Here is a 19,260-nt window from a genome sequence, read left to right as displayed (position 1 = left end):
ATAATTTCCATATTGTTGTTTAAAATAATGTTGCTTTTCAGAAAAAATGTTGTGTTTAATTTGTTGCTTATGTTTTAGGAAATTTATCAAAAATATAATATGTATTTTTTATATATTGCATAATTATTTCTTCATAAAATATTTAATTATGAGTACAGTAAACTGCAAGTTGTATAATGTTTAGTTTTCCAAATTGTTTTTATTATTTTAAACATTTTTAAATTTATAATTAAGAAATTGCAACAGGTATTCCTTTTAATTGTACATGGACATCAGTGTTCATTAAAGATATTCTAATTTTTTCATCAGGTAAGTCGTAAAGTAGTAGTTAGGTTGAACCAGCAAAAAGCTTGCTGATTAGTGTAGAAATTCTTTTCTGTTGTAGAAATTTTTTATCTCCTTGGAGTCGGACCTTTAATTATGAACACAGCCCCAAGAATAAAACTAAGAGTATAGTCCCCTATGATGTAAGGTCAAATCTCATACCAAATTCTCTCAGCCAAGCTTCCCTGCGAGAACCTGTCACATTCAAACATAGTGCATTCTGCGATGTCCTCCTATCCATAATAATTGCACTTGGCGAAGGGTGTTAAGGCTCACACACATAGGTATGTTGTGACTGGTCAGGAGCTAGGTCAACTTTGTCAAAAAGGTCAACGGATCTGTCTATGGGTTCATCTGCCCTTTGTTGATTGAAGTCATCTCTCCTGCCACCTGCAGATGAGTGATGTCTCTGTTTCCCTTGGTGCATTGCTTCTGTCTTCTGAACAAGGAGGTCCAGGGATGTAAGTCCAGCTACTGTGCTGGCAGCATCACTTGAGATGGTCCTGTAGCTGCAGCATTCCTGTGAAAGGAGACAGCCCTCTGCATCCAGTTTTGAATTCCAGTTTCAGATCCTTTATAATATGTTTGTTTTTTTTTAGGATTAAATACCGTTCTGTATAATTCTTTGTATAATACTTCTTCTGTATAATACTTTACATACATATTAATCTGTTTTATTTTATAAAGGAAGCCTTGAAATTGAAAATGAGTGCGTTTGGAAAATCCAATCTTCATATAGCAGCTGCACTGGAGGATCTTGCATATGCTCTGTATGTTCATGAATATAGTTCTGGCCGCTTTGATGAAGCAAGGTAATTATTTAAGTGAATCTAGTGAATTTTCATTCTTAATATCGCGTGCATGTTTTTTTTATTTTTAGTATATATTCACAAAACTTTGTATATACATTAAAATATATGCATCTTCATTACCTCAAGAGGCCACCAAATATATTTCATTCATTATGTGTAATTTAGATTGAATGAGGCTATATGCATTGTCTTCATTCATTATTTCATTCTTACATTAAGTGTTTCATTTCTTTACTATTTTCTTATTGTTATGTTTTAAGTTGTATTAATTACTTTAGATGTTAACTGCTTATTTATGTAGTAGTACTATTTCATGTAGTAACATATTTCTTTACATCATGTGGTGAAACTGTACTCAATTTTCTTTAACTTTGGTGATCTAAAAGAATAGGTTTATTATCTTGTGACTGGTTTTTGTTGTACTATACATCATTCAATACTACTTGCCGAGATGTTAGACATTTGAAACCATCAAGTTGTAAGGGTTATTATTTTATCCAGACAGAGTATTGTTATACAGGATAGCCTAAAAAAATTTTCACAAAAAAATAGTTAATTAGATGTTTATTACACATCAGTGAAGGTATTAAGTTAGTCTGCTGTTTTGCATTTATTAGTATTTAACCACTGAATTACACATTTTTTTCAATAAAGCTTTGCCCTGATTTATTATAAAAACAGTTGAGTTTTCAATTGATACCTTAAGGTGTCCAATTTAAAAAATTTAAACCAATTTAAAGAAATTGGTTTCTTTGATAAAATTCTATAAAATTAGAAATTGCACTGTATCAAATTGCATGAACCTGGTAGCCATTCAATTGTTTTTGGTGTCTTATTCATTCAGGAAAAGTTTGAAATTGGGGTAGTCTGTAACTTAAAGAGTGTACTGAAGAGTTCCACATGTTGCTGTTAAACAGCCCACATCAAACATAATGGATATCTAATAGCTTGCAACTAATTACTCAGAATATGAATCACTGTTATATTTTGGTTGTAGAAATAAGGTTCCACACCAAATATAAAAAATATATACATTTCCTTCTCCATAACTGCACTAGAATTTTCATGAAACCAATAAACACAGTTGTGATGGGGTACTAATTTGTAAGTTTGAATCATCTTCATCAGACCATATTACTGAGCTAGAGAAGTGTGGAGGATCTACTTTACAGCAAATAATAAATTCCTCACAAAATTCCACCCCTTTATCAAAATCATCTTCGTGTATGAAGTATTATTGGCTGATAAAACTTAAACTGGTAATTCCTTTTGAATCTCTTGTAAACTTGTTTTGTATAATTCTAGGTTAACAGAATCCTCTCTAGTTGATGTTTAAATAACTACTTTAAATAAAGACTCTTTAAATAATTTCTTTACAGGTTGTTTGCTTTCTTAAGAGCTCTAGGCCCACTGGTGATGAAGCATTTTCAGTATTCTCAGATTTTATTTTAAGCTTACACAAACGTTGACAGTTTAGTAATGGAGAATCTTGCTTGGAATTATTCATAGATGGTAGCACAATATCCGTTTAGTTTTGCTAACATTGAAGCATAGAAAGTCCTTTCAAGTTTTTAAGCACAATTATTCTCAATGCAGGTAGTAAATTAATATCAGCTGATTACTATGTACTGTAAAATTAAAAATTTTCACCAGTTACAGAACTAAAATCTGCATGGAGGAGAAACTGTTTTTATCTTAACTTTTGTTATTATTATGTTTTAGCCTTAATAATAAAATTTGTTGGACTGTAAATATAATCCAACAAATATCGTAATTGGAAATTGGATAAATAAGAGTAGAAAAGTGTAAATAATGTAGAGGTGGGGGAGTATATAAGATAAAAAATTTTGAGAAACAAAAGAGATAGGTACTGATGAACAGCCTACTTTATCCACAAAATTTTCATGATAGTAAAGGAAAACTGTTTTGAAAAGCTTTGTTTATGTGGCTTTCATGAGGTTTATCCAATAATCTATCAAACATTTTTTCTATATAACTTTGAATAAATTTGGAAAATTTATTCTTCATATTAGAGGTATAGGTTTAGGATTAATAAACCTAAGGTTTAGGTTTAGAGAGGTTTTTAGGCTTTAATTATTTGTCTTCCAGTTTGCATACACTGCTCGTTTGTTTTTTGTCTGTCAATCAAAATTTAAGATACGAATTAATTTCTAATGCATTCATGCTGAAACTTAGTATAATGTCTGTTTACAATCGATAGTACTTAAATGATTATTATACAAACATTTGGTCAAACGTTTTTTCTCATTTTCACCACTTGAATTTTTGATCCTGTATAAATACATTTACCAATTTTAACAAAATTTTGTATAAAATGTTTTGCTCATAAAAAACAATTAATGATTTAAATGCAATAAACATTTCCAAATGTACCTAAACTTATTTACACTGAACAGATATTGTGTGATGACTAAGTCAAATGTGCTGTTTTAGTTAGGCTACTTCTCAATGGTAACATATGTTAAGGTAACATAGTAATTCAAAACTTTGAGAATTTTTTTAGGTGTACCATGTATCTTGGAAATGTTAAGTGGGAAAGTAAAATTTGTTGTATTTGAAATGTGTTCCCAATTTTCTTTAATAGAACTGAATTATTTTGCATGGGGTTTTATTGCATACAACCCCATGTAACCATGTATCTAAGAATTATCTGATGAATAGGTATTAATATAAGTTAGAATATGTTTTTATTGATTTACGTATTTTGTTTTGATTTTCAGTCATTAAACGGATCTTATTTACTTATACATTCCTTTCTGTTCTGTTACAATCTGCTTCAACATACCACTTGTTTCCTTTATCATTAATCATCCGTTTCGTATGTTCTAATCTTTTTCTTAATGTATGCTCATATGCCTCATCTTTCTTAGTAAAAGATTCTGCCAGAGACTTCTCTCTTCTCCAGTGAAATTAAATTTTTAAACTTCTCTATTTTGTACTTATCAACCCATTTAATTTAATTTTTTTTTTTACAAATAAAACTTTAAGTGTTCATTACTTCTGCTATAAGTATATTTATTTACTTTTATTGGGTTTTTTCCAGAGACCATTCTGAGAAAGCGATTGAGATAATGGAAAAACTACTCCCTGCAGAACACCTAATGTTGGCTTCAGCACAAAGAGTAAAAGCCCTAATTTTAGAAGAGATTGCATTGGATAGTGTTCCTAATAGCTCAGAGACACGTAAGAAGCAGCTACTTCTGATTTGGATGAGTTAGTTATTATAAAAAAAAAACCCATTATAAATGTTTATTTCTGTTCCCTGTCATCAAGAGAAATAACATTATGCAAGATAGAATGATTCTTTTATGGTTATTTATTTCTTATTCATTTCACTATTTTTTTTATAAATTGCTTGTAAACGTTTCTCTCATCTTCATATATTAGTGTACAGGAATATCCAGATAATTGCATGAATGTTTTTAATGTTATTTAAAATATTTGTTTGATAATTTTTTGATTATTTTTTATTATACATCACTACAACCATAATGACCCAAAGAATAATTTCTAAGTCGTTAGAAATTAAAATGTTAAGGAAATAATAGGGAGTAAAGCTTTAGATCCTTCAAAATTATATAAAAATGTTAACAATATACATTATTATGTAGCGGATTTTGGTTGTTTTACTGTTGGACATAAGATAGAATAACAGCTTTCTAAACATGCATCATGTATCTTAAAAAAATTCAAGTTTCTTCATTAGAGCATCCTCTGACTAATTCTCAAATTCTTCAAATATAACTCTACTTGTGTGGTATTAATTTTTAGAATGTTAAAATTATATACAACTTAAATATCAGGTAAAAATTGGCTTAACAGGTGTAAAACCAAGTGCAGGATTCGGTTGATGATTGATTGTAAACAGTTGTCCCAGTATTCTTGAGTTTAAGATGCAGTAAATTCCAGTCAAAAGTTAATTTCTCTTGATTGTAATAATGTTCATATTATAGCCTACTTATGATGAACAGAGTGATGTATCACTTGTAGGGATAAATATCACCTATATTTCAGTGAACTTGTATAAATTTTCAATAATTATTTGACTTGATGAAGAGACAGTAGAAAACAACTCTTCGCATCTAGTAAGTTTGGAATGCCTCTTTTTTTTTAGGAGTGGCAGATATCTCATATCTGGTCTTTAAACCATTTTATTATTATAGTATATAATAAATTTAAAAAAAAATAATATTGTAAAAATATAAACATTGGAAACGTGTTTTAGACCTGGTGTGAAAATCCGAGTGTTGAAGAATAACTGATTGTTGTTTTTTTAAATGAAACTGGGAATGAATTTGATAAAATAATAAAAAATGTATCAATATAAAAAAAATCAATAAAAAATGTTAGCATTGTTAAAAATATATATAAATTTGTAACATTTTGGCAGTGAAACTTTGTCAATTGGAAATAATAGAAAAGAGGAATTGGGGGTTAATCAAAGTGATATTGCAGAAGACTATTGAGAATTAAATGAGTTGATAATGTTTGAAATCATTTAAATGGAATGTTTAAAAATGAACTAGAAAAGATAGAAGTTTTTGATAAAATATGCTTTCAGTACATTTTATCATAAACTAATTTATTTTTCTTGGAGAAAGAGTAGTATGACATAAGTCATGGTATTTAGGTATAGTCTATTTGCTATGAGAAGAAAATACAAATGGTAAAAACTATATAAGAAAAGAGGGATTAGAGTATTTAAAACAGATTTTGGGATTATGTAGGTGGACTAAGTTTAAAGTGTAGTTGAATATAAAAAACCAATTAAATATAAATAAAATATATAATGAAGTGCATGCGTGCATGTAGAATACATTTTCTCTATTGAATAAAGAAAACTTAGCTATTATAAGTAGAGGATCTTTCATTTTGTTAGATACTATTCTTTAGGTTATAGAAATATTGCATTTTTAAATATTTTTTTTTAAAGAAAAACAGGATATGTCCAAAGACTGGTGAAATTTTGTCAATAACCGCCTCTAAAATTTTGTCAATATATTTAAGTTTTACAGTATGCAATTGCAGCAGAATGAATTATTGTGAATAAAATTATTGTAGATTTTATTAATTTTTACGTTAGTGAAGCTTTAGATCACAGATTTATTAAGTCCAGTTTTTGTTTCAATAGCTAAATATCCTGAGAATCAGGCCTACCAACACTTTTTCAGTCCAAATAAATACTCTAACTATGGAATATTCTAATCCTAGAACATTCTGGCATAGCTAAATGCCGGAATAAATTAAATACCTTGATTTAATTTAAATTTCATATCCATACATTTTGTAGTCTGTATAGCTTTACACAATATACTATTTAAAAAAAATATTTAGCTGCAGTTCACACTTTTCCTATTCAGTGTTTTTTTTTTCTACATTTTACTGCAAGTTAGATTGTTATTGAATTTTAGTGTTACCTTTGTACCCAGGAGTAGGAATTTATTTTTAAATAATAATACATCACTTCATGTATGTGGTTTATTAATTTAAATCATTTTTTTTTTAATAGATTATTTTTAAATTTTAGACTTTTCACTAGTAGGATCAGAAAGAACTTCTACTATTGAAGTTTAAATAATTAAATAATATTGTTGGTATCTTTTATATCAACTACTTTTCTAATATTTCATATTTTTTTAACTCTGAGAAAATCTGCATTTATTTTTGCTTAGAATTTTTTTGTTACAGAATTATTTTTTATTTAAGTTTTGGTTAATTATTTAATTTAGTTGTAACATAATGACTAACTAATTGATGTGTGTGTGCGTGTGTGTTATTGTTCCTTCATTACATCTTTTCTTATTGTTATTTTTTTTTAAACTTATGCATTATTATCATATGTTTTGACTAATTTCTACTTTTACTCATGGAAAAAAAAGATTGTATTTATTATAATAGTATGCATAGGCTTTCTATATCTGTTATATTATTATTTGAAATGGAAAACTGAAATTGATGTATTTGGTTTCCAAGTGTATTGTGGAGTAACATACTAAACTGCACCCATACATTCTAATGGTTTTGTTAGCTCTAGACTTCTTTAACATTAATGTTTCAGGATATAAAACAAAGTAAGGATAAAATCTGATTCAAAGATTTTTGTAACTTATTAGGATTGATTGCATTTTCGTGTACATGATGATAAATGAAGTACCTTATAGCCCACTGTTACATATATTCATTTCTAATTTTAGTAGTGGAGTTCTGCTGATGCAGTAGCATCAGCTGTAACTAGAATAATTTTTTCAGTGTTATGTTCTTTTGAATTCAGCTCTGCATTTTACTAGATTTAAAATAAATTATTCTACTGTAAATTTTTAGATTTAATATGAACATTCATATTAAATTCACATTCTTTTTTGATTTTCTGATTAAAAAAAAACATGATTTTTACACCATATTACTATTTATGAAAAAGTATTGGAATTTAAAAGATGATATAATAAAATCCAGTGTTCATAAAGTTTAAGTTTGATATATGACCTAAATTGATCAGGTTTTTATATTTTTAATTTTAATTATTTAATACGGAATCAAATCATATAAAAAATTTATGGTATTTAAAGAAGGTTAAAAAAATTGTTTTCATTAAATGATGTATATATATATATATATTATTTTGTTTACAACTGGTCTAAATTTTAGGGATAGGAATGTTTTTTTTATATTTTAAATTAGCAATTTTGTTCTAAAAAAATAAAATTACATTTTTTTTATACCTTGATGTGTGTGTTAAAAAAATTTTCATTATTTAATATTATATTTTGTTTGGGTACTGAATGTCTTATGCAAAAAATCAAGAGGTATGCCGAGTATTGATTTCAGTCAGAATGGAATTTTGTGAAGTAAAATATAGTTTTATGGATTATGATAATTTGATTAAATTCTATCATATTTGTTTTCATTTATTTCTTACAATTACTTTTTCTTCATTTTTAGAGAACGAATTATTGGGAGAAGCAGAAAAACTTCATAAAAATGCTCTACGATTATCAAGATTAGCATTTGGTGAAGATAATGTACAGACTGCTAAGCACTACGGTAATCTTGGTCGTTTGTATCAGAGTATGAAGAAATACAATGTAAGTTAATGAAAGTTACCTGTTTTCTAGCGACTGTTTTTTTTTTTTTGTATGTATAATTAATAATGTTTTATCATGCTAAGTTGATAGATATGACAAATTATTTGATTTGTGTAATGGTCATGTATTATACAATGCTATTAGTTGATCGAAGTTATGCACTACAAGGCACATTCAGAGAATTAGTACTATTAATGCATAAAAAAAATATTGAATTTAAATAGTTTTATTCAGAGTTATTATTACAAGAGCGTTCATACTTTAAACTACTTTACAACATGGATTCTGCTAATATTAGGTCATTTGTCAGTGGAACCAACTTTTAAATATCCTACTTCTTCCATAAAATAATAGTGATCCCATCTATGAAGTGTTGTAGAGCTTTTTTGACATCATAGTACTGACTAGCAAGTATTATTTTAAATAAGGGAAAAAGTGAAAATTAATTGACATTAAATATGGGTTCCATGAGAGTGATCCATTTGTTCCCAGTCAAATGTTGAGCTATGGGTTCAGCAGGAGTATGAAGCATTATTTTGTAAAAACAATATTGTAACTGAACGTGCCTCACCTTTTGTTTTGGGTTGCTAGTCACAAGACAAATGATGAAATCTTGGATTGTTTTATTTGATAAATCTTTGTTCCTGAGCTGCACCAAATCATCATTAAAAACAGATTTCTATCTCTGTATCTCATCAGATATGTTTTCTCATCCTTTATTAACTATCTAACCTGTTTTCTTATAGAATTGCATTGCTTTTTCACTATATTCATATGTTAATTTGTAATTTTCCTATGAATCTACAAATGGCTTATTTTTAAAAATTATTTAAAACATATTTATAACTTGAATTTGCAAATAAGATGACGTTCACTTATTTTAATAATGTAATTTTCATTTCTTTGAAATTTAGACATTTTTTAAAGTGCAGTATTTCTAAAAAGAGCATTCAGTAATATGAACCACTAATTCTGGTAATCTTTTAATTGTTAAAACATGCTACTGTGTAGTAGTAGAAATATTGTCTAAGAATTAAACATCTTTTTTTCTAGAACTGTGTTTAGAACATGCTGAAGGTTCTCAGTAGGTTGAATTAAGTTGTAGAGAGTTATAGTGAGCCTACATAAGCTCTACAAATATTTTTTTACTCATGCCACTACAGACTTTGCTTGCAGTAATTGAATTATTTAAAATACATAAATTATTATACCATTTAATATTAGTTATACTAATCATATATAAGTAACAGAGATTAAAAAATGTATTTTTTATTTATTTTCTGACTTAGTTTAACTGTATTCTTTACATTTGTGTGTAGTAGAAGGCAGATTTTTCTCTATTAATTTCTTTTTATAGCTGGTTACAAGTTTATTTTTAAAGGTCCTAACCCTTTCCAGTCAATATTTTACATCTAAGGGATATTTTACAGCTAACAACTACTTGTTACAGTTTTTAATTTTTTAAATTACTCTTTTTGTTATATTACTGCAATATTACATATTATTCATCTTTTTGCTTTTTATATAATTCTACTTTTATCAGTTTTTCTTTATCTCACAGCTGTAGACATCCAACTCCCCAAAAGACTTGCCAAAAACTTGTACAAATAGACACAGATTTGAAGAAAGAGTCTATTGTTAAGTCAACAATAAGAAAAAATAACTTTTAAGATCATTTTATGATCTTGAGAAATATATAATCTGAGACTAAAAAATGCTTCTATTCGAACAGTTACATCTTTGCAACCATGCCAAACAGATTTTTTTTTTTTTAAGAGGAACATATAATTTTGTTTTTGTATACGTCTATTTCTGTCTTTACGATATCACTTATAAAAAATATATTATTAAAATAATAATTGATAAAAATCAGTTACAGAAAAAGGATGTTAAGGTGGTTTATAGCCTGTATTATCCAACATAAAGAAAAATATTATTATTTGCTTACAGACTCCATATTACATAGTGCAGTAGTTATACGATTGTAGTAAAAACTCTCTGAGGTAGGATGGTATAAGCCTAGACTACTTGTTTGAGCAACCATTTCACTAGCTAATCTAACTAAAGTAAACATCTATATATCCAAATTAATAACTTATTTAACTGCATTACTTTGTAGAGATTACATTTACAAACTGAACAAGAGCTGTAATGTTAGAAAATTTAATGTTACCCAACAGTTGAGTAAAAGATAAAATTAAGCAGATGGAATCTAGCCTAATGTAGCCTCAGAAAGGTTAATTATAAGCCTCTGCTGATAAGTATTCTATGTCCTCTTCTTTAAGTCTACCTCCACTATAAAGATTTTAGCCTTAAATATAACTTGCTCTAAAACTGTCTTGAATTACATTTAAACAATTCTCAGATTTTACAGTCATGAATTTCTTCTTCCTGTGCACATGTAATTTGTATCTTCCCTTACGTATAACATTATATGCCTTTCCAATTTCAAACAATATTAATGAGGTTGTTACATGTTCCAGTTTTAAAAACATTACTGGGGTTAGCCTTCTTCAAAACTGTTTTGCCCTTAGGGAACTAGAAGCTCTTTGGAAAAATCTTTTTTTTATAATTTATATAATGACAATGTTATAGATCAGGATTTCCAGAAGAATTTTGAATGTTTTTTTTCTTTTGTCTCATGTCATTGAACAATTAAGTTTGTCCATCTTTAGGAACAATTTTTCATCCCAAAAGCAAAGAGAATGTCCTGATGAATGCCTACTTGCTTTATAAGAAATACTAAAAATATTATTTCTTTATTCCTAGTTTCATGTATTTCTATTGACGTTGCAGATTATATGATATTCATTGTCTTGATTTTAAGTAGGTGAAATTATTATTTAATGTTTGTTTCTTGAGACATAATTTGCCTTTTATCTGATTATGTTTGTAAAATATCATAAAATGGTATTTTACATGTAATAATTCTTAAGTAAAAAAGATGGAATTTTCATTTATAAAATTTTTAATTCTGGCTAGATGTTTTTCTCTAAAGAAGTTGTGCCATGACCAGTAAAATAATTTTTCTTTTTGATTGAACAACATTAAAGAATGGAATATTTTCATTTTGCAGTAATAAAATAAAATTCCTCCAGTTTGATTGTAATTAGTAACAAAAGGCAAATTAAGTTTTATTTTCATAAGATCATGCAAGAAATAAGCACCAGTAGCTCACAATAAACATTAAATTGTTGCTCATTCCTTTCTGAATGTCTGATGTTTATTCTGTTTAATTCTCTTTGATATGGTATTTGAAAGTTTAATAATGTTTCCTTCAGATCGTGCGTAAAGGTCTTATAGATGGATTCAAAGCAATGGAATTTGTTACACAGGTTTAAAACTGGAAAATGGAATACCTCAGGGAAGTGTCCTAAGTGTTTCTTTGTTTGCCGTAGCCATAAATAGTATAAAAAATGTGTGTGGAAACTGGTTGTGTGTTCTTTATTTGTAGATGATTTTTTTTATTTACATAGAATGTAAAATGTTAGCTGCTGATGAGAGGCTTTCAAAACACAATAACCTGCTTGGAATTCTGGTGTAAATCTACTGGATTCATGTTTTCTCTGGAAAAAAATGAAGTGCATTTGCTTTTCCAGGTTGAGAGGGACATATTAACCCTCAGCTGTATTTACATGGTAAACCAGTTGAGGCTTGTATGCGGATTAGACTTCTAGTAATGGGGTTAGACCACCGACTAACGTGGGTAACACATTTGAAGGAGCTGAAGGTAAAATGTCTAAAAATGTTAGACATGGTGAAGGTTCTACCTAATACCTAATGAGGAGCTGATCATATATCCATGTTGCACTTCTACTGAGCTCTAGTCTATTCCTGATTAGACTACAGCTGCTTGGCTTATTCAGTGGCTCGGGGCACTGCACTAAAAATGCTCGATGCAGTCCATCATTTCTTCATCCGTCTTGCCGCAGGTGCTTTTTGCTCTAGCCCCATGGTAAGTCTACTGGTGGACAGTGGTGAGCCATCTCTTTGTAACAGACGGAAGCAAATGATATACTCCTACATCAAAGTGCAACCAACTCATCCAACCTTTGATATGGTATTCTTGAACAAGCATTCTAATTGATACCAAGAACAGTTAAGATCTACTGCTCTACTAGACATCAGAGCTCAGCGCCTTTTCTCAGCTCTAAATATACAATTACCTCCAGTCATTACATTTGGTTAGCCCAAAATTCTGACACGTTCTTGTTTGCTCAGATTCCATGAGTGCCTTACAGGGAATTAGTGATGTATACTCCAGACAACCTGTTGTTTGTGAGATTCAGTGTGTCATTTCACAAATGACATTTAATACAACAGTGAGCTTCTGCTGGATCCCCAGCCATACAGGAATTTTAAATTGAGGAATTTTCGCAATGAACACGAGGATAGGGGGCAAAAGAGGCTTTTTTTCGGCTTCCTTTTACCAGTTGCGTTGTTTCTAACGATCTTGTTTGTTTCCTTAAGAGGGTAGTTCATGATAACTGGCAAAGTGAGTGAGACGCTACCACGAACAATAAACTTCACCCAATTAAAAACAGTGTTTCACCATGGAGCTCCTCATGCAGAAATAACAGTCAGGAGATGGTTATTATCTGCTGTTTGCAAATGGGGCACATTAGCCTCACTTGGATATTTGATGACTCAAACAGATGCACCAGTTTGTGCTCGCTATGACTGCCAACTAACAGTGCACCACATTTTAGGGGATAATAAAACGAAGTTACCTTATATTTTACGATTCCTTAGGGCCCTCTGTTTATATTCATATATTTGCATTACTGTGTTTCAGATATTTATACCATTTGCCGTAAAGCAGATGGTAATTCTGTTATATTAATCAGATATATAGCATTATGTATCTTTGTGTTTTTATTTATATATTAGCACACGCTACGGGTGTTTTTATTTTAAGATGTATTTTAATTGTTTTTAAAGATGTTTTTGTTCTTAATTAATTTTTAATTGGGAATTTCTAACATTTAGTTTTTTAAAACACATACATTGTGTTCGAGCAATGATAATGCCAAAGTGTTTTTCGCCCAGAAGAAACTAAAAAACAAAATTAAACCTAGTTAATTACTAAAAACAAATACCGTATATTTCCATAGATAAGACGACAGTTTAATCGTAAAAAAGCCCCCAAAATCCAGGGTCGTGTTATAGGACAAATACAAAAAAATTAGATTGAAATTTATATAATTTGAAACACTTGACACAACCTACAACAAAACTGTAATGTAACAGGAAAAGGAGGCTTTTCCTTTATGCGTGCAACCACTGACCAACTGATCTTGGAAATTATTGCAACTTATTGAAATATCTACCATATTATTTAAATACATTGTATGATAATACATTACATTGTAATAGTAAAACAATACTAAAACAAAATAAATATTAAAAGTTACGTTTATTGAGCTACTGAGGAAAAAATGGACAAATTGTAATTATTTACTAGTATATAATTATACTTGTGGTATGTCCACAAAACAGAATAGCCAATTTGACGCTTTTGTGAATAGTCAAGGTGCCTAAATCAGTGTGAATAGAACATAATACTGTAAATACTATACGGTACTATTATTATCCAGATGATGATCACCAATCTAAACTAAATTCGTAGGCCGTTGATAGTCTGGGGGTCGTCTTATAGGACAGATGGATGCTGAAACTATAAAACTTTGATGAAAATTTATACCTCATCTTTTCTGAAGGTCGTCTTATCTACGGAAATGTATGGTAATTTTTATTAGTATATCACGAATCATAACTGTTATAAAATGTAATTTAGTTAATAAGAAAATATCTATTAAAGTTATAAATTCTGTTCTTTTAAAAATATCTTATTTAGGAAGCAGAAACTATGCATTTAAAAGCAATTGCCATCAAGGAAAAGCTGCTGGGAGAGGATGATTATGAAGTTGGTCTCTCTGTTGGCCACCTAGCATCCCTTTATAATTATCATATGAAACAGTATAGGAAAGCTGAAAAGTTATACTTCCGTTCCATAGACATTAGTAAGTGTTTTTTTTTTCATTACTCTAATCTGTTTATAATTTATATTATTAAAATTTCTTTACTTATCATTGCCTCAGAATTTTTGTGTCATGCCTTTTTATGCTTGTTATGAACTTCAATCAAGGAAATGTCAGAAGTAAATAAATACATTAAATTAATTTGTTATAATAACTGAAGACTTCTTTATGCAAGGTACTGCTGGAGATAATCTGGTAAGTAAGATGGTCTTAAACAGATATTTTACTTATTGCATTTGCTACTGCACAGAATTACTGTATATATTTTTATGTCGCTAAACACATTAAGGATATCAGTGCTTTAAATATGGCAGTAAAGGATTCTGTTTAGGTAAATTATATCTAATTATGTTTTCTTAATTTGAATTAAATACATTATATACATGAAATACATTAGAACTAAAATACATGATACAAAGCAAAGTTATTATAATTTTTATTATTGTTTTGACTGTATATTTAGTATAAGGATCGACTGAAATATAAGTGTTTTTTGCACTCTTGAACAAAACAGGAGAACAAACTGTCACACCAAGCTTGACAGGTCCTGGCATCTTGTAGCTTCATTTCCTCCTCTCTTCTAATATTCCAAAATTTGTTGACCCCACACACTCTGATTTTTGTCAGCCGTCATTGTAATGGAGTTGAGTATGCCTGCTGTGATGATACTTTTTATGGTGCTGAAACTGTTGATTGAAGTGTTCTGAATAGCTGGGCAATAAAAGCTAGTAAAATGAATATTGAGAATGAACTTCACCAGAAATTTCTGCGACTGATACATCTCCTTTTGTTGGTGTTTCTTTCTAAAACACATGATAAAACACCTTAAGAAAATATGTGATGTGTACAATTCTTGGAGGTAAATATTCTACAACACATTAATACTCAGCCAAACACACCGCATGCAACTATCAATGCTGTTGTGAAGTTGAAATTTGAACCTATTCCACACCTTCCAAACACCCCAGATTTGGCACCTTGCAAATTTCACTTCTTTCTGCAATTAAAGAGGGTTATTAAGTGTTCACCTAGGGTGATTAACTGAAGGATGCAGTGAGGTCATGGATCAAGGAAACATAGTTGGCATTCTTCATTAACGGAATGAGAAAACTGGTTCATTCTTGGGAGAAATTTGTTGCTGTAAATGATTATTACGGGAAAAATAAGTATAAATTACAGTAACAAATAAAATGTGCATTTATACTGCATTCATTTCATTTGCGAGTTATGAGTAACTGTGCATTACATTTCAGCCATACCTCATTTATTCAGTTTCTGTTTGTTATTACATTCCATAATAATTAACAGGTAATATCTTCTTATGGCAAAATGAAAAAAAAAATTAATGTAGTAAGACTCGATGGACAAGTGTTATTTCAATGCGAGGTTTTGTATATCTAATAACCCAAAATCTGTATATATTGATGTAAAGGACATTTAAAAAAATAATCAATAAATAATAAATTATGTTCTGTTTCTACAAAGAAAACACAACATTAATCTATTTCACTTACTAATCCAAACTAATCTATTTTCATTTTAAGGTCAGATTAGTAACACAAGTCCTTCCATGGCTGTCAAACTTCTGTTTGCATTGTCTGTCTCGCTATACAACCAGACATCAGAAGGGAAAAAGATAATTGATTTATAAGTAAACAGTTCTGTTATATCTCATTAATATTGATTCCCTGTATGGGGTTCTGGAAATCTCCATACATCTAGTGTAGCTTTCTTTATTTAAAGTCCATTGGAAGCTGCATTCCTTGTTTGTAGTAATGAATGAACATTGCCAGATCCTGGTGTTTTGTTAGTTAGAATCCAACAATAGACTGGAACAGTATGAAAAGCCATTAACGTTAAAGTGTATTTAATATTATAAACATTGTTAATATGTTATTTTGTAATGTAATATGTATATGTAATTTTATAATAAATATCGTGGTATGTCAGTCATATTCAGTGAGCTCAGCCTGCCAATAATGAATTAGTTTATAACAGTTTCAAACATAAGTGAAATGCTACATCCTATTAGCTGTTGAAAAAGAATGTAAAGATCATGAGAATATTATTGAATTTTTAAATAAGATTTTTCAACTTTACATCCAAATCTGATGAAATTTGCAAAGTGTACTTTCTAAGAAATATTTTTCTTATCTCCTGATGAAGATGCTTAATACACTTCTATGATCAGGACATTTCAAAAACACATACGAGGTGTGATCAAAAAATACGGTGAATGAATTTTTATAGCGGCAACTGCCGATGCTACATCCATATGCTGTAATTTGTTCAATAGTGTGATCAACTGAGACAGACAGGGACAAGTTGTAACACGTTCAAGCTTGCCAGTCAGCTGCCAGAGCCGCTAGAGTGAGGTTGTGTTTATCGTGTCTGTCGTGCAACATGGATTTTGAACAACGCATTAACATTAAATTTTGTTTTAAGTTGCAAAAGAGTGCCAAAGAAGCTCACGAAATGTTAGGATCGGTGTACGGCAATAATGTGGTAACTTTGAAGACTGTGTACAAGTGGTATGACGATTTAAAAATGGAAATGAGTCTGTTGAAGACGAGCAGCGTGCCGGATGTCCAGTAACCTCAAAAACAGTTGAAAATGTGCAAAAAGTGGAAACAATGGTTCGTTCAAACAGGCGAATGACTATTCGAGAGCTATTGGAAGACCTTAACATCTCGTATGGATCCGTTCAAAGCATTTTAACTTTTAACGACGTACAAAGAAAGCAACCAGAAAAATGGACCAATGGCTTCCTTCTTCACCGCGACAACGCGCCGTGTCACACTTCGCTTCTCATTCGCGAGTTTTTGGCTGAAAAAAGTGTTCCTGATTGTCCACATCCGCCATACTCACTGGATTTAGCACCATGCGACTTTTGGCTCTTCCCAAAAATTAAAACTGTGCTTAAAGGAAAACATTTTGACACCATTGCTGTCATTGAGTGGGCCACGACCAAGCAGCTGAAAGCCCTTCTGAAAGACGCCTTCCAGAAATGCCTCCAGTCATGGACTCAACGTTGGGATAAGTGCATTGCTAGCCAAGGACAGTACTTTGAAGGAGATTAAATCGAATTCTGTGTAACCTTATTACTTTTTTTAATAAAAAATTATTCACTGTATTTTTTGATCACACCTCGTATGTATAAATTCCAGGTTTTAATTCAAACTGGAAGAAACTAATTAAAATGTTGTACAGATTCAAATATCGAAAAGAGAGTCATAATTAAAGCATAAGTCTGTTTGTATTTGATAAACTGGAGTATATTTCAAAGAATATGAAATAACTTTAATATGGTTATATATATTTTTTCAAATAATAGTATAAGGTTTTTTAATTTCCTTTTAGTTCAAATAAGGCCCTTAATTTTTATTAGGCTAAATATCAATTCTAACTTTCCATGCATTTATAGGTACTTATCTGAAATTATATATTCATAAAGATAACAGTATCTTCTTTTGCCAAACCAAATTCATGTAATATAGCATAGCTTTTGATTTATGTGAAAGGGACTTAACGATTCTGTTGCTTTTTTTTAATAAATCACTTGCTCATTATTTAATAGATCCTCCCATAATCTAATATATATTTAGGTATTTCTTTTTTTTCTTTTACAGTAACCATTGTTATTCTGTTGAGGTTTCAAATAATAATACTAGTTAAAAAAACACCTGAATTATCTGCATCCTCATTTAACTTTATAAAAAATATATATTACTTAAAATCAATTAATGTTTTCCAAATTGTAATTTTGTTTTTTATGATGATTTATTTATTCATAATCTACATACATTGACTGTCATTACATATATATTTCTTTCTTTTAATTATTAATATAAATTTTAATCATTACCTTTGTTTATTGAATTATTTTGTATTTTTTTGATGTTACTCTAATCAAAGTTAATGAGGTTTTCTTTGGTACTACCAGGTAAATAATGGGCAGTTCCTATTTCTTTCATGTTGATTTTTGGAGTAGCACACCCACCCATTCCTGATTTTATCTGTATAATTAATAATTATGGTCCAATTGTAGCACACTAGTTAAAGAAATTATTTTTATTTGTTGTATTTTTTTACACTTACGAGTTTGTAATAAAATATGATTATATTATGAAGTACAATGATTTATGTATTTATTTTGTTTCTTCTAATACTGCATAACTAACTTTTGAATTTATGTTTTAGATTTGAAACTTTTTGGCCATGCATATTCCGGTCTTGAATATGATTACAGAGGATTGATTCATGTATATGAATTGTTAGGAGATGCTGAAAAATGGAGAAGTTATACACTCATTTTGTCTACTTGGAAAGATCTCCGTGAACAACATGCACTCTTAGATGCTGCACCATTAGCTCTCACAGAATGTCCTCAGCCCTTAGATAAAATCAAGCAGGTTTTTTTTGAATCATTTAAGACAAATGTTAAACATTTAAAATTTAAAATAATACTACAATAATAAATAATCAAAGTTAAAATTTGCATTTTTCTTTATGGACCTGTGTAATTTTTTATAAGTAAACATTATAATGAATTTTAAATGTTCAGGGAGAAGTATATTTTTTATTTTTATTAATGGGATGTAAGAAATATGTTTCAACAATCTGGAACGTGTTAATTTTTTTTGTTTCTAATATTCCTGTCATCTTTCTCATTAAATGTACACTTTTTTAAAAATTAATAACTTATTGCCTTCCACTTATTCCTTTCTTTCAATGTACATTTATCTGCCATTTTATTAATTAAATTACCAGCCAGCTTGTACAATTATATTTACTTGTTTAAACTAGTTATAGTGAAATGTTCCTTTTTGTTTTGACTTTTTGTTATAATTTATTGTAACACTATATTACAGATTTCAGTATTTATAGATTAGAATACAGTTTAATAGCTTTTTATAATATTGATTTATCTAATTTGTTATCCAAATAAAAAATAATTTTTATTAACAAATAGCATTAAAA

At 29.3% G+C, this 19,260-nt stretch overlaps 1 protein-coding gene across 2 annotated transcripts in view; it reads left to right on the top strand.

Annotated features, from left to right (window-relative positions):
- The window catches only part of Pat1 (Protein interacting with APP tail-1), a 59,205-nt gene extending 40,156 nt beyond the window's left edge, over positions 1-19,049 (top strand). The window contains exons 7-11 of one of the 2 annotated variants that reach the window (XM_075364128.1): positions 1,012-1,136; positions 4,201-4,370; positions 8,097-8,239; positions 14,097-14,262; positions 18,481-19,049. In XM_075364128.1, the coding sequence (XP_075220243.1) occupies positions 1,012-1,136; positions 4,201-4,370; positions 8,097-8,239; positions 14,097-14,262; positions 18,481-18,755 (879 nt within the window). In that variant the 3' untranslated portion in view covers positions 18,756-19,049. The remainder of the gene's footprint in view (positions 1-1,011; positions 1,137-4,200; positions 4,371-8,096; positions 8,240-14,096; positions 14,263-18,480) is intronic. The other variant, XM_075364129.1, reaches the window with a different exon arrangement.
- The last annotated feature ends 211 nt before the right edge of the window (positions 19,050-19,260 follow it).

Source organism: Lycorma delicatula, chromosome 4, assembly GCF_047948215.1.
Source record: "Lycorma delicatula isolate Av1 chromosome 4, ASM4794821v1, whole genome shotgun sequence".
Taxonomy (NCBI): domain Eukaryota; kingdom Metazoa; phylum Arthropoda; class Insecta; order Hemiptera; family Fulgoridae; genus Lycorma; species Lycorma delicatula.
Note: the sequence above shows the minus strand (reverse complement) of the source record. Positions and strands in the feature narration are given on the sequence as shown.